At 48.6% G+C, this 23575-nt stretch overlaps 1 protein-coding gene across 3 annotated transcripts in view; it reads left to right on the top strand.

Moving 5' to 3' along the window:
- LOC139753710 (uncharacterized) overlaps positions 1 to 23575 on the top strand; it is a 53867-nt gene that overhangs the window by 25027 nt on the left and 5265 nt on the right. The window contains exons 2-3 of one of the 3 annotated variants that reach the window (XM_071670441.1): positions 3501 to 3619; positions 5275 to 5412. In XM_071670441.1, the coding sequence (XP_071526542.1) occupies positions 3501 to 3619; positions 5275 to 5412 (257 nt within the window). Of the gene's footprint in view, positions 1 to 3500; positions 3620 to 5244; positions 5413 to 23575 lie in introns of all 3 variants that reach the window. The other 2 variants (XM_071670440.1, XM_071670442.1) reach the window with 2 other exon arrangements.

The following is a 23575-nucleotide window of genomic DNA, read 5'->3' as shown; positions in this document are numbered from 1 at the left end:
TCTCTTACCATTTCCTGGAATCCTTTGTTCTCTGCCGTTGAAAATGGGTTCTGTCACCAGCCCCCCCAGTATGATTTGACCTCAGCTCCTCAATACCTTCCTTTGTCCTACCCTGTGAGGGCTTCTCTCTCTCTCTCTCTCTCTCTCTCTCTCTCTCTCTCTCTCTCTCTCTCTCTCTCTCTCTCTCTCTCTCTCTCTCTCTCTCACCATGGCATGAAAAATTGTTGAACAATACTAGAGGGACTGGAAGCCCCCCAGCTAACCTAATTAACGGTGGGGACTGATTACCCAGCAGCAGTAGTAGGCAAGGCTTGGATCACAACTGCTCTCCATCAATTTTCAGTCTGTTCGGACGACTTTCCGAGGCCCTTTTCCCCATCACCTTAAGATCCCACTGAAACCAGCGGCTTTCTCAGAGTCGATGAAGAATATATAGACATAAGTCTCGGAATCATGATCTCTTTCACTCCGAAAATGTTCTCGTTACCGGATGAATGACTTATCTCGCTTCGTATCCTTATCTGAAGCCTCCAAACTGTCATCACCAAAAGCAGTAGTGTTCCTCTCATGTTATCAGTCTTATCGTTATCACCCTCAACGCCTGACCGTGACGCATTCACGGGCCGCCCTGGGTCGAGTGGATAGGTTCGAATGCTGGTTGCGGCAGTCGGTTCACAGTCAATCCAGCTGTTCATCCACCCCTAGGGGTTGGTCGATGAAATGGGTACCTGGCTCAGGCTAGGATATATATATATATATATATATATATATATATATATATATATATATATATATATATATATATATATATATATATATATAGCGTTAATAGGATAGCCTTGATTAAGGCCTCATCTGCCTGTGCCTTATCAGCTAACAAAAAAAAAAAAACCCACTATGAGCTGCATGGTTGCGTGGAGCATGTGGTTCGAAACCCGAAGGGGGCATCATTGTGGGTGGATCCTGGCTCTTGTCCTTTGGAGAGTAGTCTGGGAATCATGCTTGTCCTCAGAGAAAAAAAAAAATTCTATGTATCTCGCGCATTTATCATGCACATTTCCGCAGCATCTTCACTTCCCTTTCGGGCCTGATAGGGATGTGGTCTTGTATGGACTCGACTCTCACTTTTCGTAGAGTAATCCTGAGGGAGAATGGATTGATCAGTAGCTGAATAGAATTTTGATCATTAGCAATTATCTTTTGTGCGATACGAAACCATAAGAAATACGTTCCTATTTTTTTTTTCCTTCTCTTTTCTTTTAATTTCGTTGTTAATGATAATCTGTTGTCCATTATGATAACGCGTAAATACGTGGGTTCGTTTCACCTCTGATTGCTAACGTGGACTTCTTCTAAATGCATTTGAATATGCTAATGAGCTTACATGTTGGTGAGAATAATTGGAATTATGAAGGATTAGCTTCTGCGAGGTGGATAGAATAGACTCATAGAGCTGTGATGAGTGATTAGATAGTGTGCTTTAAATGGATGACTGATTTTATGGTCTTGGTGGAAGATATAGCTGGATGGTAACACTGCCAGGTGGGTTTCGACTGATCGTGATTCAGTGGGAGATGTGGATCGGTGATTAATCACTCTGTGGGAGTTAGACGGATGATTAATCACTTTGTGGGAGAGATGGAGGATTAATCACTTTGTGGGAGATGGATGATAAATCACTTTGTAGGAAGTAGACGGATGATTAATCGCTTTGTGGGAGAGATGCGGAGGATTAATCACTTTGTGGGAGATGGATGATAAATCACTTTGCAGGAGGTAAACGGATGATTAATCACTTTGTGGGAGATAGACGGATGATTGATCACTTAGTACCGGTCATGACGGTGTATATATGACAATCTTATGTATCAGTCATGACAGTTTATGTATGACAGTCATGTTTATTAGTCATGACAGTGTATGTATGACAGTCATATGTATGACAGTCATGGTATGGTGAGGTCTTTCTTGACGTGTTGATGGTATTGTGAGGTCTTCTTGACGTGGTGATGGTATGGTGAGGTCTTCCTGACGTGGTGATGGTATGGTGAGGTCTTCCTGACGTGGTGATGGTATTGTGAGGTCTTCTTGACGTGGTGATGGTATGGTGAGGTCTTCTTGACGTGGTGATGGTATGGTGAGGTCTTCTTGACGTGGTGATGGTATGGTGAGGTCTTCTTGACGTGGTGATGGTATGGTGAGGTCTTCTTGACGTGGTGATGGTATGGTTACATCGTTGCTGGGGAGGAGGTATGAATTCTAGCTGTCGGGTGATGGGTGTTACTGGTAACATTCGTTACGGCGTGTTACTCCTGACTGGAGTATGGCGATGGATGACGGTCGCTGATGGTAACGCGTTACTGGTGGTGTTGTGGTGGTGGTGGCGGCCTGGTCATGGTGGTTGGTGCTCACCTCACCGACACCTCTGGCCAGCTTAGCGTCACCCGCCATCAATTTACGCTACGCTGGCCGCCAAATAGAGGATTACAGTCGCGGGAGATGTGTACGGCCGCTCTCCGTCGCCCCGCCCCGCCCAGACCAGCCCAGGCCTGCTTGCTGATGGGGGCGGCCCCACACCGCGCTGCCCCAATCCAGCGTCTGTGGTAGGGGGCCCCATACACTGAACTATCTTACCCCAACGTGCATGCTTAGGGGGTCATCCTGCAATGCCCCCAACGGGATCGTACTCTGTAATGTCCTGCTTCGGCCTGGCCAGGGTGTACCGCTCCTCCCCAGCCACACAAGCTGGGGAGGAGCACCGTACTGACCACCCTAGCCTACCCCTGGCGGGTGGGAGCACGTTGTTACTCCTCCCAACACTGCCTGCTGTGTGGCCTCAACGCTGTGATGATACCCTCACCCGCCTTACTTCACCAGAGCCATATCTTTACTCCCTCCCTCTCCCCTCCTCCTTGATTCCCTCTCCTCATTCCTCCACACACACACACATACATACACGCTGAAGTCCGCCTTGCCCCGGGAGCCTCCGTGCTGTAAACCCGCTCATGACATTCTTGAGTATTACCAATGCAGATCTTCGTACGCCCCTATACGTAAAAGATCTGAGGTCCTCCTTGTCTACCTTGTACAACCTCACCTCTGCCGTCTAGCCATCAGCTCGCACTGATGCCGCGGAACACCACGTTGAACTCCCATCTGTCTGGGGCGGTTGACTGTCTGTTGGAAGGAAGAATTCTCTGCGCCACGCTTGTTTTCCTCACGCTCCGCTGTCCATCCCACTATCCTACCAGCTTTTATTTGCTAGTGGACACCACATCCACCCTTAAACATACCCACCGAGTATGTATGATTCCTACCTTCGTTTCCTCTGCCATTAAGAATACGGCCTTATAATTCAAGGACACCGTTGTATAAAAAAAAAAAGGGGCATTATTATAGCTGTTTTATGACCTGTACAGTCGTGTCTGTGACCCTTGTCGTCTGAGAGGTCAAGCGTTGACACTGGTGTGTTGATGGACGTGTTTGTTTTGGTGTTGCAGAGTCGGGGGTGAGTGTGGGCAGCCCCGAGGTGTCCCCGAGGGGGGAGACGGACGCCGCCACCTCTCCCGAGTGCCCCGACCAGCAGACGGATCCCTTCGACTCGGAGAAACCCCGAAAGGTGAGCACTCCACTGTTCCTCCTACGTTATACGTGTATGTGGGATATCAAACACAACGTGACTTCGTGAATGCAGAGACGCCACTGGGGAAAAAGGAAACGCAAGGATCTTGAGCGCATGCGTGTAATGACTACATCTATTGAGGACGAGTTACAGAGGGTTCTATTTAACGAATCCTCTGAAGATGAGGTAATACACGAATGCGCTTAGGATTCTCGTGTTTCCTTTTCCAAGCGATGTTTCTGCATATATATATATATATATATATATATATATATATATATATATATATATATATATATATATATATATATATATATATATATATATATATATATATTATGTTTAATCATATATTTATTCATTTATATGTTCACTTAAATTCGTATATGATATCATGTTTCTATGTACAGTATATGAGGCTGCTGTGTGTATGTCTTGTGTATGATGTAGAGTTTGAACCGTGTGATCAAAATAGCCTGTCCACAGGCCTGAGATACATGTAGTAATGGTATGAGCGTATATAATGCTATACATCATGTCTTTGTACTCTACTAGGCATTAATAGAATCACAGTAGCTGCCCTCTAAATATCAAAGCAAGATCAACATATAACATTTATTTTAGATGAACATCAGTTAAATACCATCCAGTGATTTAGTTTTAGCAGACCAAAAAAAAAGAAAAATAACATCTGAACTTTGTTTGAACGTCTTCAGATGTTTTCGTAAACTGTTTGGCCAAGAGTTGAGTGAGTCTTATGGTCAACGGCAATATAGATCTCCCTGAAATAGGGCTTAGTAACTGACGGCCTTATAGACATCCCTGCTGTGTTGCCCATTAATTGACGGCCTTATAGACATCCCTGCTGTCTTGCCCATTAATTGACGGCCTTATAGACATCCTTGCTGTGTTGCCCATTAATTGACGGCCTTATAGACATCCCTGCTGTGTTGCCCATTAATTGACGGCCTTATAGACATCCCTGCTGTGTTGCCCATTAATTGACGGCCTTATATATATCCCTGCTGTGTTGCCCATTAATTGACGGGCTTATAGACATCCCTGCTGTGTTGCCCATTGATTGACGGCTTATAGACATCCCTGCTGTGTTGCCCATTAATTGACGGCCTTATATATATCCCTGCTGTGTTGCCCATTAATTGACGGCCTTATAGACATCCCTGCTGTGTTGCCCATTGATTGACGGGCTTATAGACATCCCTGCTGTGTTGCCCATTGATTGACGACCTTATATATATCCCTGCTGTGTTGCCCATTAATTGACGGCCTTATAGATATCTCTGCTGTGTTGCCCATTAACTGACGGCCTTATAGACATCCCTGCTGTGTTGCCCATTGATTGACGACCTTATAGACATCCCTGCTGGGTTGCCCATTAATTGACGGGCTTATAGACATCCCTGCTGTGTTGCCCTTTGATTGACGGCCTTATAGACATCCTCGACTCGTTGGCTATTAAGTTGCTGGTTGTATTCAGAGAGCAGCGCCATTAGAGTGCCATAGAGTATCACTAACACTGCCCCTGTGCGAGGCTTCGCGCCTGGCGTCGGGGGCCGGCCGGTGGAGACTGTTACAATGGCGTTCCTCTCTTCTTCCTGAAGCTGACGTGTACTGGTGCCCCTCGTCCCCAGGTCCGCCGCTCCCGCACCACCTTCACTACCTACCAGTTGCACCAGCTGGAGCGAGCCTTCGAGAAGACTCAGTACCCGGATGTCTTCACCAGGGAAGAGTTGGCTATGAGGCTTGACCTGTCTGAGGCTCGGGTTCAGGTGAGATATTCCCATTCACTCCTGTAGGAGGGGGCGGGAAGGGGTCAGAGGAGGTAGGAACTGCCTGCCGAAGGGTCTCCGACACTCCATCCACTCCTCCTGTCGGGGGTCAGGAAGTGTCGGAGGATATCCCCCTCCACTCCTGTAGGGGTGGTGGGGGGCGGCTTTTATGTGGCACGTAGAAAGTAGATGAGGTTATCTGGGCGTGAGCGAGGAATATGGCCTCTTTCTCTTGAAATGATTAAGATTTATATACCAGAAAGATGAAGAATGTCGAGCTCTTGACCTCCATGAATTCATGGTGTGTCCTCACGTCCGAAGAACAATCATTAGAGCATTATTCCTCATGGTGTTGCAGGAAACACCTCATGAAGAGACGGTGTTGCATAGGTTTCCAGTGTTGGTTGTTCAGACGTTCCTTGATTTTTTTGCATATATCTTCATATATATATATATATATATATATATATATATATATATATATATATATATATATATATATATATACTAGTGTGTGAATGTGTACATGTCTAATTCGTATTCCAATTTCCAGTCGACCTTTTTATTTTTTCCAGTTCTTCTCATCTGACTATCTTGTAATCGAACACTTTAATCCTCCAAACGAAAAGAACGATAGAAATTCCTCTTAAAGAAACAATACGTTGTTCACTCTGGGGCAGGAGTGTGCCTAACTACAGCCCTTGACGGCTGGTGAATAAGCCATCTTTTTTTGTGTTAATTTGTCCTCCATCAGCACTTGGCTAACAAGGCCCCGTGCACCCTTGGCTGCCTCACCTCCCCACATGATTCCTTTTATCTGCCGGTCGGGTGGAGAGGCCCCGGTGTATTGGCCATGGACAGTCGTCAGCTGGGGTAACAAATGGTACTCGGCTTCGCCAACGGGCCATCATAAAACACAACCATTGAGTAATTAAGGATTCTTTTTTTAATGACTAGTTTTAGAGCACTCTTAACCGGACTGGTAGACCAGAAGTCGTGTTATTAACTCGTTTGTGCCCACGTCGCGAAAGCCTTCGATTATATGGATAGGAATCTCTGGGAAGGACTAGTGTGAGGGGTGAGTGTGAGGTAGTATGAGTGTGTGTGTGTGTGTGTGTGTGTGTGTGTGTGTGTGTGTGTGTGTGTGTGGGTTTTACAACACCGGAACTTTGGCTTTGACTAACTCACCCACCAACAGCTGCTCAGCAAACTTGCTCCTCAGTTGGTTCAGAGCGAGGCCGAAGGAGGAGGGGTTTCCCCAACACTATGCTGCAGTTACCGACCTTCTAAGGGTATACAAGAGGTGATTCAGGTGAGGGTGGGAGAGCCTCATACTCATCGGGCCATGGAGGACGATGAGTCCCTCTCTCCCTTTTTCAAGGCAAGAAAGCACCCTCCTTGACTCACGTAATTGACTGTATCGGTTCTTCTTGCTCGCGAAGTACCTGCTGGAGGAGTGGCAAGCCCTGGTGTATAAGGTCCTCTTCATGAATCATCTCCAATTATAGAACTATATAGAAAAAAAAGAGAAGTTTCGTATATGATTATAGTCTGAAGAGCTGTACAGTGTAGGCATTAACTGGATGAAATGAATATTTAGTCCTCAACTTCGTCAAATCTTTTGAGAGTCAGAGAGAAAAAAAAAATGACCCACACATTATGTCGGGCGTGAGTGGACTTGAGGAAGAAGAAGACGTACCCTCTTCATGGGACTCGAGCCACACCAGAACATCACATTAGATGAAAAGAAACTCCCAAACCTGTATTAAAAGAGAAAACAATGGAGGGTCACGTCTCTCATGTCGGTGGCCGGGACAAAAGAGCAATGAACAAAGGAAGTCAGTGGTTCCCAGTGGCTGTCGGGTGCAGATCAGGTCCCCGGGGTCCGCGGCGCCCCACCTCACGTTGCATGGCCTTTGTGTGCCCCTCCTGGCACTCTGCTGGTGGGGAAGGCCCCCCTCCTGGCACTCTGCTGGTAGGGAAGGCCCATCCTGGCACTGTGTAGGTAGGGAAGGACCCTACTGGCACTCTGCTGGTAGGGATGGCCTCTCCTGGCACTCTGACGGTTGGAAGGCCCCCCCCTGGCACTCTTCTTGTAGGGAAGGCCCCACCTGGCACTCTGCTTGTAGGGAAGGCTCCTCATGGCACTACTAGTAGGGAGGGAAGGGGTCCAGGTTTGTGGCAGTGCTCGGGTGTTGGGGGTGAGGGAGGGCCGGAGACGTGCAACAGATAGGTGCTTGGCAGGGTATCAGTGTGCCTCGGTTGCAGACATTTGTTACGACGACGCGTAACAAATACTCTCTCAGTTCCTTTGCATAAACCAGTATATTCACCACGTGTCGCCAGGGATCGTCAAGTAAAGTCACCGCACTTATACTTAAAGCCATGACGAACTCTCATACACACTTTCCATTAGGTATACCGGTAGACTGTGATATGACAATGTATACGAAGTGTGTACAAGAAACACATACACACATACACACACTATTGGTATGCGGCGTTGCCACTCTCCGACCAAACCAAATTGCACTACAACTCTGACTTGGGGAAACTTGCTTAGCGCCAGTCACGCTCCCTGATTGATCGCTTCGAGGGAGGGATGAGGGAGTTCCCCAGGTGGGAAGAGGGAGTTTACAGGGAAGATATGTACAACAAGTGGGAGGAAGATGGGAGTATACCCATCATAGGAGAGCCTGCAGTCCAGGAATGATGATGAATGGAAAGGAATTACTGTGAGTCAAACGTTGAGAGAAACGAGTGGGAAAGAATGAACGAAACATGTGTAGATATGAAAGCATTTTTAAGCGTGACAGACTAAAAGGATTGTGCTGCTTCGGTGACCGAAATAAGAAGAAAATATTCATGCTTCTGTTTTTAACGAAAACGACAACAAGACTGCAATATTTCGACGCAGATTTTAACAAGACTTGCTGTTTTTAAGCTCAGCTTGTTCTAACACTTAAGACTGAAACAGCTTTGGCGCTTAAGTTCTAATCAACACTTGTACTTAGCAAAACTGTCACTCAAGCTTGGTCAACATTTGCGCTTCAGCTTGACCAGAGTTTGCACTAAAACATCAGCAACACTTGTATTTGAACTTAGCCAATGCTTGCACTAAAAACTTAAGCTTAACCAGAACACTTGTATTTAAACTTAACCATCACTTGTACGTAAGCTTAACCAACACTTGCACTTCAGCTTAACCAACACTTACACTTAAGCTTAAGCAACACTTGCATCTAAGCTTACCCAACACTTGCACCTAAGCTTAACCAGCACTTGCACTTAAGCTTAATCAACGATTGCGCTTAAACTTAACAAGTAAACGTCCTAAAACTTATCCAGCACATGCGCCTCAACCAACACTTGCATCCAAACTTACACTTCGAACCGAACCAACACATCCTTTCAACTTCAGATAAAATTGGGCTCCAGAGAAATCTTTATTTTGAAACGAATCTTTTTTTCATTTTTCCTCTTCTGTTTCATTCTTCAGTTTGGAACTGACAGATTTAGATTAGCAGGTCAAAATCTGATGATGTTGACTGATTATTTTCATGAATTTTGACGTTTTGATTAAAATTGCCCAAAGACGAGGAGACTTTTGGACCAGGTTGCCAGAGGCTGCTACCCAAAATGATTGGGTCGATTTTTTTTTCTCTCGACCAGCACAGAAACATTACCCACTCGACGGCTTGTTTCTCTGTGTCATGTCTTATTCAAGTGTTACCGGACTCCGCCGGCTTGAGGTTTGACAAGGCTGTATTGTTATCATCGTCTCATTACAAAACTTTTCGCTTCGTAGGAGTCTATCCTTTCCCTGCTACTGAATGTAGCGCAGGGTTTGCAGGAGCAACCCCCCCCCCCCCCCTTGGAGAAAGGGTCGTGGGATTGCATGACAGTAATGCAGTTCTCATGTTGTGTTTTGTCTTTTCGCTTTCCCTCGTAATTGTTCGAATAGATGTTAAATCACCGGTTGGAGTCGTTAAGGAGCCTTTTAGAAATTGTGAAGGGAAGGCAGGTTATCCGACAACGCACACGAGAGAGAGAGAGAGAGAGAGAGAGAGAGAGAGAGAGAGAGAGAGAGAGAGAGAGAGTGAGAGTGTGTGTGTGTGTGTGTGTGTGTGTGTAGGAGTTACTGGGGGGGGGAGGAAAGGCTAGACAGACACGAGAGAGAGAGAGAGAGAGAGAGAGAGAGAGAGAGAGAGAGAGCCACACTGCCGCCCGCAGCGACATGAGGAGCCCCGTGTCGCGAGCCGCGACTGAATTGGGCACAAATTAGTAGCAAATTATCCCAATTGAAGCCTTTCATCACACATCGCTCAGCCAGGAGCTGCCTCCCTCCGCACACAGTTTGGCAGCCTTCCCTCCCTCCCTCCCTCCCTCCCTCCATCCCTCCCTTCGTTATACTCGGCCTGTGGGGGTATGCTGCTGGCTCGGATCCCTCGGGGGTCTGTTGTCCTAGTCTAGCAGTGAGGGGGTCTGTCTACTCTAGCCAGAATCGGATTCGGGTCTAATTTGCTCGTGGTTATACGCCGTAAATAGGGGTAAGGGGTTATACTCGACCCTTTTGGAAATGGGGTATAATGGGGTCGTTTCGTTATACCCCGTTCTGAAAGGCGGGCCTGTCACGAAAGAGTATACTCATACAGGGGTATAACCAAAGTGGAGGGTATACTCCCAGAAGCTAGTATGGTGTTTGGTTGGTATACCGCAAGGGTGGAGAAGATGTAGGGTGGGGTGAGAACAGAAAATGGTGGCCGTCGAGTATATGGAATATTCTCAGGGTAAATTACGTTAGATAATGATGATGATGATGTAAAAGTAATTAGTGTTTAATTGAGGTTAATGATGTGGTTTGAGGGCGAACTTAGAGGAGTGTGTGGTGTAGAGAACGGTAGACGAGAGTTGGACATACGTATGTCGGACTGTGGTAGAAAGGTGGTAGATTTCTTGATAAATGTAGATTTGTATTTTTTTTCTACGTTCTAAATTAAGGCTGTAATGACGGCTCTAATATCCAAATCCATCGTCTGGCAACTCTCTTCACTTGTATCTCTCATGACGTCAACATCTGTGTACCTCATTTTACTTCTTTTGGTCTCCGTTTCCCTTGTTCATCAGCGGCGTCCCATCTCCCATTACCTATCAACCCGTCCCTCGCCTCATGCTTTGCCCTCTTCCATTCCTTTACGCTATCCTTCATTCATATTTCCCCCTTTCCTCTCTCTTCTTCTATTCGTTTTCTTTCCTTTCCGTCTCTTGTAAACACCCATCCACTTTGCCCTCTGTCTCAACACTTGGGCTCTGCCTCTCAGAACTTCAGTCGCGTCGCCCCACCGCCTCTTCCTCCTCGTGCTCCTCCTCCTCCTCCTCCTCCTCCTCCTCCTCCTCCTCCTGGTCCTCCTCCTCCTCCTCCTCCTCCTCCTCCTCCTCCAACACTCCAGACGCCGTCCGGAAACGGCTCTAAATGGCTCTATTCCGATACACTGCAATTTGCTCGCGGGAAGGACCCAGGGAAATCGGAGAAAATATTAGGAGAGTCTGGTACCCCTGGGTGGATGCGGCCCGCAGCTTCTGTAGGGGAAAACCGGCTCTTACACCTCCCCTGCGACAGGTGCGAAAGTCCCCCACTTCCCCAGGCTGGCGCATAGGCCCCTCTCGTCGCGAGGGAGATGCACGGAAAGAATTAGAATCAGTGAGCGAACTCTAAGGTGAAAATTGCCCCCCTGTGCTTTTGATTCTAGCGGAGGCAAAGGAGGAGGAGGGGGGAGGGGTGGGAAGGGAGTAAGGGAGGGGGAGGAACCAAATTACGCCCATTAATTACAGCCTATTTATAGATTAATCGCGCCCTATTTATTGCTATTGAGGAACGGACAATGTGATGTAATTACCACCAGCGTCAGAGATACTGGGGGGGAGGGGGAGGGAGGGAGGGAGGGAGGGGCGTGGGAGGAGGATGGAGGTGGAGGTGGAGGGGGAGGAGCTATCGGGGAGTTGGAGGTGTTTACTCCTTGGGTTAGGGAGGCGGTGGCATATATATATATATATATATATATATATATATATATATATATATATATATATATATATATAGAGAGAGAGAGAGAGAGAGAGAGAGAGAGAGAGAGAGAGATGGAGGGAAGGGGTTAGGGGGGAGGGGCGGAAAGGATTACAATCGTTATGGTGATTGTTAGCGACACGAACAACCCTCCCTCCTACGTCATGTAGCTTCAGACGTTCATCCATTTCACGTCCTCTGGGCTGGCTGAAGATGTCCTTGTCTCCATCACTCACTATCTCGCACGTCACATCAGCTTGCGACGAAGAGTAATACATCATCGTCATCATCATCATCATTATCATCATCATCATCATCATCATCATCATCATCATCGTCATAATCATCATTATCATCATTGTCATCATTATAATCATCATTATCATCATCATCATCATCATCATCATCATCATCATTATCATCATTATCATCATCATCGTCACCAGGGAATTAATGATGGATGATTAGTGACTACATCATCACACGTCGTCATTATCTTGTTAATGAGTGGTGTGCTGTTTACAATATGTGGACGAATTTCATCTACGGTTCTCTTGAACGATGCTAATTGCTGACTGGAGATAAGGTCATCTACGTGTCATTTATCGATGGCGAGCGAGGTCATCTGCATGTCATCTGATAACGAGGTCATCTGCGTGTCACTCACTGGAGACGAGGTCATCTATGTGTCACCCACTGAAGACGAGGTCACTTACGCGTCGGTAATTAAGGTCATAACCCTCCCCCCCCCTCCCGCGCCCCTGCCGTGGCTGCAGCACCGCGTGTCACACCACGGCTCTGTGTCACACCAGTAACGGTGATGCTGTGTCACACACGTGTGAACAACAGCAACTTGAAACCAATTCTAAACAATCGAACGATATGATTTTGTTTCTCTTCCTTTTTTTTTTTTTTCCTGTGTTGAGGTGGTGGTATGAGGAGGTGCTCCTGCTGGCCGAAGGCCCCGAATGGCAAAGAAAACGCCATTCCGTCGCGTTTAAGGCACTGACATGCCCCAGATATAAGGGTAAGGCTTTATGTTACCCCACTTTGGCCTTTACGGCCGCCCCGACCTTGTACAGGTTAGGTTTTGTTCAGTGCACTCGTTCGAAATGGGCGACACGTTACTCGACGCTGGCCAGTAACGTTATACACGTTACTTGACGATGGTTATACACGTTACGCTTCCGGAGGAGAGATACTGCAAATTATTGTCTTTTTAATGTATGGATATTACGTTATATGGGTGAGCGTTGCGTCACATTTGGGTGGCATGTTACGTATGGTTGTTACGCTGTATATGGATGGTGTGTTACGTAAGAATATTACGTTACGTATGGACTGTATAAGCGTTACGTTACGTATGGTTGGTATGTTGGGTATAAGTGTTACGTTACGTAGTAATGGCACGTGACGACGTATGAATGTTACATGACTTTTGGACGGTATGTTACATATTAAGTTGCGTATGGATAGTACGTCATACGAATGTTACGTCACGTATAGAAAAACATGGCTACGGGCTGATGTTACGTCACATGAGTTCGACTTACGACCAGAGTTGGGTCGTCACATCCGTAACGTGACGGACAGACGACAAGCGTTGACGTCATAACGGATCTCATTTGCTAATCGATATGAAGCCTTGAAATGGCGCATTCAGAGCCAGCCAGCCGCGTCCGCACAAGGACCCGTAATGAACTCTAAATTTGACATAATTATATTTATCAATTCTTTGTGCCGGCTGGGGGAGGGGGAGAGGAGGAGGAGGAGGAGGAGGGGCGCTCGCTCTCTCGTCGAGAGCGCTCGACTTGATCGCCGTCGGGAGGGAAACTGCCCCCAGCGAGCGTGTCATTGAGCCTCGAGGTTCCCGAGGGGCGGTGGTGGGAACTCTGAGCTCTACACCAGTGGGGGCTTGAGGTCCATAATCCCTCGGGGTGTGTGGACAGATATGAGCCTTATGAGCCGCGCGCATCAGGTTCCATAATCGGTGATCCTGTCACATCTGTCCCGCATCTCATTTCGGGTGCATTGTTTCGGAGCTCCGACTTGAAGTGGTTAATTGCGAAGGTTTTCTGAAAATAAAGAACACATTGAAAAGAGGCGCTAATGGGCGAGTAATGAAAGAGCCAAGGCCGTATCAAAGGGGAAGTATTATTCTCTTAAGTGGAGGAGAAGAATGAAGAAATAAGACTTGGGACTCGTTATGAATGTTTTGGAATAAAAGACTCGAGGGCCTTATCAAATAGCGACGACACGGGTGGTGGGTGGTAGTAGTAGTAGCCTTCGCCTGCCTGTCCCCCCCATCCACCCGCCCATCCCTCCGACGGGGTCCGGTCTTCGCGTCTTCTTGACATCGACACAGCCTTTGTTGCTACGCCTCAGCCCATTGTCCGGCGGTCTCAATGTCTCTCCCTTCGAGGGTTGCTACTCCTCCTCCTCCTCCGGCGGCGGCGGAGGCCGTAGCCTCCCTCCTCCTCCTCCTCACTGGGGGAGGGAGGGGAAGATCAACACTAACCCCCTCCACACACCCTAACCCCCAGACCTCCAGTTGTAGTTCACGCCGCCCGCAGCGACGATCGGAATCGAAGGTGGGAGACAGCGATGGCCACCCGAGGTCGCTGTCGAACACCCAGGCCGCAAACGCCGTCCTCCATTCCCGCGGCGATGGAAGACGTGGACCTGCCGACCGAAATTAGCGCAACTTCGATGTCTTTTTACCACACGAAAAACTTCGTCCGTCGCTACGGCTGTAGCTGCCTGCATGGTAGATAACCCTTTACGAAAGGACTCATGCGGGTTATTCTCACGGCTTCGTGATGGTCAGTCGAGGACTCTGGATCCCCCGATGAACCTGGACAGTATGTGTCAGGATGTCGGCCGCTGCCAGGGAGCAAGGCTTGTCCATACCTGCTCCTGCCCAGAACCATCACCCTCCACAATCCCTGACACACACCAACCTTACCCCTCCTCCTCCTCCTCCTCTTCCATTCCATTCCCCTAAGCTTTAAACATCTGTTACCCCCTTCCATTTCCCGGCCTGTTTCCACCCGTTCCAGTACCGGTCATACACTCAGCCTCCAGCACCTTCCCCTTCCCAGGACTCTCCAGTTCTCCCTCTAGTACCCTCCCGGACTATAATCCTACCAGTTCTTCCCGCCCCGGCAAGCAGCCATTTCCTTAGCTCCAGTCCCCGAGGTCTGACAGTCGCCACCCTTTATACCCACCTCGTCTCGTCGTCACCCTTACCCCCTAGATATCTATCCTCTACATGCAACCTCTCCCCCCCTCAGCCTCCAGTACCTAGTCCTTCCCAGGATAGTTTAACCACTTTCCGGTATTCACCTATTCCCAGTTTCCTCCCAGTATGTAAGCTGTTGGACGTGAGGGCAAACGATAGTTCAGGTCATTGAGCCAATGTACGTGGCGCACTTCAAACCCCACAAAGTACAGATAGTACCATCATCATCCCCCCCTCACCACCTCCGCCCCTCCTCCTCACCACTCCCCAGTTCCCATCCATCCCCACTACCCACCCTTCGGTACTTTACCCCCCTTCCCACCATCCCCACTACCCACCCTTCGGTACTTTACCCCTCCCCCCTTTCCAGGAACGTCCTTCTACCCCCTACCCCCCACTACCCACCACTGACTCAGGACCAGTTACCCAACCACCGACACCTATTCCCCCTCCCCTTCCATCTACTGTGTATACCCCCCTTCTCCCTCTACCCCCTCCCCCTCTCCACGGCGGTAAGCACCTGGTTATGTGTCCAAACAACAGGGATTCCTGATGGCAAAAACAGGGGGTGACACCGAAGGGAAGAGTGAGAGAAGGTTATAAGTTGAAAGGGGAGGGAGGGAGTGAGGGGAGGAGATGATGATAGGAGACCGTTCGGGGAGGAAAAGAGAGAGAGAGACGGGAGGATGGGTCGGGGAGGAGAGACGAGAGACTTACGACTCCTTGGGACTGTTAATGAGTCTTCTTGTTAAGAAGCGCCACCAAGTCGTTACTAAAGACTGAAGCTTACATCATCCGCTGCGGACGCCCTCCCTCAACCATGGAATGCCGTGTGGACAATTTGCTCCATTATAAAAGGATTTCTGTCGTTAGGTCGTTGGTCGGGATTGCGTTTTCAGGGAATAATGGGAACTCAACAGTCACAATCGCTTGCTAATAACTGGTAACTGTGTTAGCCCACAGTGGTCTAATTGCATCCCAGATTCACTTCCCCCAAGCCATCTGTTCTGACCCCTCTCCCAGTTCCCTGTCTCGTCTCGTCTCGTCTGTCATCTGCCCCTCATTTCGGTCCTTCCACTGTTGCCTGCCTGCCTGCGCCACCCTACCGTAGGAGGATCGCGGTAGACAAGGGAATTGGATGGGTGGATGTGGTGCAATGATGGCTCTTACCGTGTCTCTCTTTCTATCATTTATTTCGTGTCTCCTCCCATTTTTCTCTCCTTATCTCTCCGTTATCTCTTCTTCTCCCTACCCACTTCGGTCCATCTCGCTTTCTATCGCTCTCCCCCTCTCTCCTTCTCTCCCCACACCGCTAGTTCCCTCCCTCCCCCCCTCCCTCCACCATCAACACCCTTTTTCTCGTCCTTCAAGCCATCAGTCTATCCCTCCACACTCCTTTACATCTCCTCCTTTCTCATCCTTGTGTGCAAATCGGCGGGGGGACGAGTGAGGGGAGGTTATCCGTGACGCAGCCCCATCTCCTCCCCTCACCCCACATGCTTTGTTTCACCTCGTCTCCCCTTCACCTGATGGGGGTGTCGTGGGGTCATTTGCAGTGTTCCACCCGTGAATGGTTCACGGTCAACCTTGGAGAGTATGTCCATCCACCCTTGACTCAGGTCTCGAATGAGGAGATGAGTTTGGGGTTCGCTGATGTTGGACGTGGTTACTCACACACACACACACACACACACACACTCACACACACACACACACACACACACACACACACACACACAAAACATGTAATGTCATGTTGTGTGTGTGTGTGTGTGTGTGTGTGTGTGTGTGTGTGTGTGTGTGTGTGTGGTTAATGTCTCCCTTTATGACTCAAAAGTCCGGGTCATTTGGAACCCCAGCGACGCCGTGCAGCGACGTGTTTCTCAGCCATGACATCGTTCTTTCCTTAACCCTCACTGTTTATAGAGTCTACAATGTGACCTCAAGACTGACATCCCCACGATTGCTCAACTCGGGGAAGAAGAAGGAGGAGGAGGAGGAGGGAAGACAAATTGGAAGAGGATGAGAGAGAGAGAGAGAGAGAGAGAGAGAGAGAGAGAGAGAGAGAGAGAGAGAGAGAGAGAGAGAGAGGGGGGGGAGGTCCTGATTCCAGTTTACATCGGCTTCCTTTGAATCGTGACGCCTTGGCTTTGTTCGGGCCATACCCATGAAGTCCCTCCAACCTCGGTCGCCCCCTATCCCCGATATTGGTCCCCCACCTCGCCTCCATCACCCCGGGGTCTTAACCCCTCCACGTGCCCATCACCAGAACCACCTCTATGACCAGAAAGAGAGAAGGTTAATTCTTTTGACCTACGGCCCATTTGCAGGGCGCTCTATGGCCTGGAAATTGAGTTCTAGTGTGAGGTTCATGCCGCAACGCCTATACTGAATACACGTACCAGATTACCATGTTACGAGAGGGAGGCGTGGGTCCTGGAAGGAAGGGAGGGAAGTCTGCTGGAGGGGTGGAGAGTGCTGCTGGAGGCTCCAGGAGGGAGGATCTGTCTGACACAGTAGGAGGAGAAGGATGGGGAGATGATCTCGGAGGGGAGCTAAGGCCTGTAACTACCAGTCGGTCGACTCTTTTTAAGATTCTGGCACATCGAAGTCACGAAGAAGACTTCGAAAGTCTTATGGATGTTCTTTTAAGAATCTTGAGAGCATGACAGTCCACCCCCGGAGCCTTCGTTACCCTCTGCCACCTCCCTAGCTATTCCTTACGCCTCATTGTCGTCACCCACTTACCACCCGCCCGCCCCCTTTCCCCCCCCCCATCATCACTGTCACCTCCCCGCCGTCCTCCTCACCCCTCACCCCCGCCCCTCCCTCCCCATCCTCAATACACACCCTCCGACAAGGCAGGAGACAGAGGCTCCCGCTCCCTGACCGGGGCCATTATCGAACACTGTGCTGTGTGGCCAGGTGTAAATGGTGTGGTCATACCCGCCGCCATGAGGTACCCCTTGGCCAGTCCACATCCCCGCCGCCATAAGGTACCCCCCTCAGCCAGGCCGCACCCACTCCCATGAGGTACCTTGGCCAGGCCGCCACCGCACCCATATCGCTCCGGCAGCCGCGCTCTTAACAAACGCGACGGCGAAATATGAATACCATCTTCGGTGGGGCGTCGCACCACCGACCTACGTCATGTCTCTCTCCACAAAGTTTCATGACATTGGCAGAAACTGTGGATTCTGCAAGGCCGTAGTCCACCGAGCTTCCTGTGGACGACGACCTACTTGTACTGGTGTTAGCTACTGTAGGAGGCGTCATGGCTCAGGAATAAGTGTAGGTTAGTGGCGTATAGCTGGTAGCTTTCTGATAGGGAGGTGGCCTTTCTTTGGAGGGTGCAAGCACGATTGTTTCAAAAGTAAGAGGTGTTGTGTGGTGTGAGTGGCGCTGGGGAGAGAGGGAGGTGGTGTACCAAGTGTAGATAGAGGAACGGACCGGTGAGTGTAGTTGGTGTAGATTTAAAGACGTTAAGTGTAGGTGGTGGTATGACGGGTGTAGATGCTTGTGGTGGTGCGACACACACACACACACACACACACACACACACACACACACACACACGCAGTCGTGGCTTTGGATGTCATGTCCGTTAGTAATCTCTTAAGACTGACCAGGGTGCGGCTCACAAGTGGTGGATGGCATTAATTAGCTCGCTTCCTCCGGTCTCTACCTGCTCAGGTTCGGCCACGTCGGGGATTTTTCTCATTAGTTCCCTTGTCGAGGTTCAATTAGTCGCTCGGCTTTTCCCACAGATTATGTGTTTGTCAAGGAGAGGCGACGCGGCTGGTCATCCGGTGCTCCGGTGGGGAGCGACCATTGATCAAAGTTCAGGGCAGGTGAAATGATCATATTGATCATTTTGTAGATAATCAGTTTCAGAAGGTAGACCTGTCTACTTGCCGGGGGAAGGGGGTGGTTGATGAGGCTTCCCATCACCCATCTTCTTCTTTTCCTCTATCTCATTTTCCCCTTAAATGATCAGACTTTTGAGGGCGCTGCGGGCTCAAAAGGACAAGTGATGTCAAACGATCGTTTCGAAGCAACACGCGCGCCGTAGACGTGAACCACCTGATGCGGACGTGCCTCATGATGTGTGGGAGAACCACCACCTCCTCCCCCTCACACGGCCAGTGGAGGCACCATATGGCCTGCGCCACAAGCTGTGCTCAAGTATCATATGTAGTCTCCCCCCAAGGAACCACAAGGTGCTCTCCCGTGTCGCGTCTTCTTGTCAATCTTCCTCCTACTTCTCCTTCTCCTCCCCTTCCTCCTCCCTCCCTTCCTCGCCAACACCACCCTGACGGCGCTGTGATCGCAGTTTAACGAGTCGCCGCTACACTAACTGTGGGCGGCTTCTTGCGGTGACCTTTGGCACTGGGAAAACATTTGTGGCCAGATCTGTCACCAGGGTGACGGCTGGTGCTGCTGCTGCCTCCACCACCACCGCTTCTGCTGCTGCTGCCTCCACCACCACCACCACCGCTTCTGCTGCTGCTGCTGCTGCTGCTGCTTCTGCTTCTGCTGCTCGGCAGGGTCTTTGACGTCTGCTGCCGGCATCACACACGACTACCTTTCATCCGTGAATACTCTCCTTCCTCGGATGCGCCAGTTTGATATTCTAACAAGAGTTTCTCCTCGTAGACTTGTGGCTCAAGCGACTCACGTTGTCATTCAGGTCGCGGGTGTGTAAAATAGAACGCGGTGATGTTGGCAGCACTTCGTCCTCCTCCCCGACCCATCACTCTCCCTCCTCCTCTCCTCCCCCTTTTCCCCCCATCCCCTCCATGTGCGCCCTCCCTCAGAAACAACAAGGGGCTCCTCTGCTGGCGGCAATTATAAAGTCGTTAGCTCAATTAATGGCAGATTAATGTGTTTCTACAAGTTGTTTTCATCCTCTCTTGACGTCACGGGACGGGACGTCAGGCGAGGGTGGCTGAGGGTGGGATGCAGTGTTCTGTTTCCCGCCTGTCACCCTCGCTGACTCCGTCTGTGTCACTAATTTGGTGCAAGACGTCTTGCCTTACTGGGGGACCCCTGTTTATTTACCCTTCCTGATCTCCATTTACATTTGTCACATGGCGGCTCTTGTGTATAACTTCTCTCGCTAGTGTTGCGAAGTGCGCTCTCTCTCTCTCTCTCTCTCTCTCTCTCTCTCTCTCTCTCTCTCTCTCTCTCTCTCTCTCTCTCTCTCTCTCTCTCTCTCTCGTGTGTGTGTTGCTTAGAGCCGTATGTGTTGATGGGCGTCTCTCCCGGGCGTTATCTCTTCTCACTAGTGTCATCTGGAGTCTCTGTGGTGTGTAGTTTGTCTCATTAGCGGGACCAAGGTGTCTCCCATGTGGATAGTCTCTCTCTCTCTCTCTGGCGTTCCACGGGTTGTGATCTTCCCTTCCATAACCTGCTTCTGCGTCGCGACCAAAATGTCCTCCGTCTGTCTCATTTTATGTCGGTCTCTGTACCATAGAAACTCGCTGGCTTTAAGATGTGGTTTTTCCTGGAACGCCCTCGTGATAAAACTTGTTTAGCTTGAAGTCGTGTTCGTGTAGCTTAACGCGTTACGTGTGAAGGCGCGCGTCTCCGCCAACCAGCGCGGAGCTTGATTGATAACGATGAACACCTCTCGTGGAGTCTTCCTTTGCTTCAGGCGCCCCAGCAGCGACTCTCTACGTTCCAATGTGTACAGCGTTGATAAGGACTGTCATAGACGTAAATCGTGTGACACTTTGCGATACGTGACCCTGTGTGATGCGTGTGACCCTGTGTGATGCGTGACCCTTTGTGACCGCTTTTAAAGGCAGTTGCAATACGCAGATGTGTGAACACATTTGGATGGTAGTTGTGTAAGGCGTTGATGGTGCACGTGTAGAAATGCGAAGAGTTAGAGTGAGGAGTGCGTGGGTGTGAAAGTGTGAGGGACGTTTTCGTATGTAGCGGGGAGGATGGCTATGATGGTGTGGTAGCGTGAAGAAAGTGCGCATAGAGTGAGGATAATAAGATTGAAGATTGATAAGGGATGCATGCATTGGGGCGTAGGCTGGTGGCGTCGTGCGAGTGTAGAGGTTGTAAGGCTTGTGGATGAAAGAGGAACGTGTAGGTCAGGCGAAAGAAGCTGTGAATGTGTGGATGTGAGAGAGAGAGAGAGAGAGAGAGAGAGAGAGAGAGAGAGAGAGAGAGAGAGAGAGAGAGAGAGAATGTCTCTCGTGTATCGAGTTGTAAGAGGCGTGGCTCGTGGGTTGAGTACAGGGGGGGAAAAAATGAGTGGTGGAAAGGGTTTTGGGTGTTGTTGGAGGTGTGGGGAAGGGAGATGACAGTGTGTGTGTGTGTGTGTGTGTGTGTGTGTGTGTGTGTGTGTGTGTGTGGAGGAGTGTGGGTGTTGGGCTAAGGCAAGAAGGACTGAGGATAATCCCGACCTCCCTCACCCTCGTCAACACGCCGTCATCGCAGCTACCGGGGCCTCTACCGCCTGTGCCTTCCGAAACCCTCGGGTCGAGTTACTAATTTCTGTATTCGTTCCTCGTCCACGCCTCCGTCAGGTAACAAGTTACTTCCATTGTTTCAGTATGTTCTGAGGGTCTAATCGACACCTCCTGTTGAAGAATATTTGTTGTAATTATCGAGATTCCTTCAGGGGTATTTGACCTGATTTGTAGAACAGGATATTTTGAACATCGCAAATTTTTTGAATATCCGGCACATCCCGAGAATTGAATTTCCTTTTCACGAACTTCCCGCCAAAGAAACGAATGAATCGCGATTATTGCAGCAATTTTCCGTCCATACACTGAGTAGTTCAGTGCGCATGTGTGAAACAGTCATTTATTTAAAGTCCATAACAACAGCTGTTTTAAACGGTGGCGACCACCTCGAAAGCAACCCATTGAACGGTAGCAACAGGAGAGAGAGAGAGAGAGAGAGAGAGAGAGAGAGAGAGAGAGAGAGAGAGAGAGAGAGAGAGAAGTGTGGCCAAACCTGTTGCTATAGACTGAGGTGTACGTAGTCGTAAGAGAATCTGTTATGGCTCAGTGGGCGGTGGATGCCTGTCACTCCTGTGGAACGAGCAGCCAGGACACTTGACGGATCCATCTTCCCGAATATAATTTAGAATTTTGAGAGTTGGCGTGCGTCGCCCAGGTGCAGCCATGACGAAAAGGATGCCCTCTTCCTCCTTCTCCTCCTCCTCCTTCTTCTTCTTCTTCTTCTTCTTCTTCTTCTTCTTCTTCTTCTTCTTCTTCTTCTTCTTCCAGTGTACTCTGCGTTTTGACATTAATTGAAGAAAGAATGATAAGCATAAAGGTCGAGACAACTGTATTGAAAACGTGGCAGACACTAAAACGCTTATGGTGGCGATAACTGGTTCGTTGTTTGTATTATCCTCCCGGAACATTATTGGAACAGATTCATGGACGCGGGGAAGACTTTTCCGAAAACTCCCGCCGGACTTGGTAAGATTTTCTGATGAAATCTTAAACCATCTCTTCGCACATCATTCAGATATTTGTGGGAATCTCGATAATTAAGACGAGTCTCTTTTGTAGGAGAAGTTGATTTATCCAGTAATCCGTATGTGCAAGGAAATTAATTGCCCCTCCATCTCTTGGCTTGTCCCTTAATGATACGGGGTAAGAGATGAGGGTACAAACTCATAAGGAACTTTACAATTTAATCTTTACTCTTTCTATGGTGAAGATGACATCGGACATTAAGCTTAAGCTTTCCTTGTACAAGCTTTACAGTCATCCATCGGCGTCGCAGCGACAGTCAGCTTAAGCTTTCTTTGTACAAGCTTTACGGTTATCTATCGGCGTCGCAGCGATAGATCATCTTCCCGAGCTCGTTTAACAAATACCTTCCAGTACCGCTGAATTGTAGATATATATCACACCGAGTCCGCCATGCCGTCCAGCTGGGTATTGAGATTAGCTCTTGAGTTCACGGAGCGAGACGTGTTGCACGAGACGGCTCTTCGAGGAAACAGAACCTGGGCGTGAGTGGTCGACTGCTGGTGGCTTTCTTGGCCGGATGTTCTCCCCTCGTCTGTCTGTCTGTCTGTCTGTCACCCTCCGTGTCGGGTGTCTGTTTACCTCCTGATTGAGACAGTCATATTACTGATATATATATATATATATATATATATATATATATATATATATATATATATATATATATATATATATATATTTTTTTTTTTTTTTTTTTCTTTTCTTTCATACTATTCGCCATTTCCCGCATTAGCGAGGTAGCGTTAAGAACAGAGAACTGGGCCTTTGAGGGAATATCCTCATCTGGCCCCCTTCTCTGTTCCTTCTTTGGGAAAAAAAAAAAAAAACAAGAGGGGAGGATTTCCAGCCCCCCGCTCCCTTCCCTTTTAGTCGCCTTCTACGACACGCAGGGAATACATGGGAAGTATTCTTTTTCCCCTATCCCCAGGGATATATATATATATATATATTTTTACACCCACGTGATAGACCATGATGGGATATTGTTATATCACGAAGATGGTGTGGTTAATGATGCTTCCTAGGCACTATGGTATTATTATTATTATTATTATTATTATTATTATTATCATTATTATTATTATTCAAGTTTTGATAAAGCGATATGCAATTTGATGCCATTTTATTGCGACGTAATTATTGATATTTTACGTAAGTGGGTTTCGTAAGGTCATGTGTTACTTTTACAAACTTGCGCTTGTGTGTGTGTATGTGTAGGATCAATATATATATATATATATATATATATATATATATATATATATATATATATATATATACACACCTATGAAATTCCTCCACCAACACCTTGAATCAATCATCAAAACATCAACCATACTGGGTATA

Source organism: Panulirus ornatus, chromosome 15, assembly GCF_036320965.1.
Source record: "Panulirus ornatus isolate Po-2019 chromosome 15, ASM3632096v1, whole genome shotgun sequence".
Lineage (NCBI taxonomy): Eukaryota > Metazoa > Arthropoda > Malacostraca > Decapoda > Palinuridae > Panulirus > Panulirus ornatus.
Note: the sequence above shows the minus strand (reverse complement) of the source record. Positions and strands in the feature narration are given on the sequence as shown.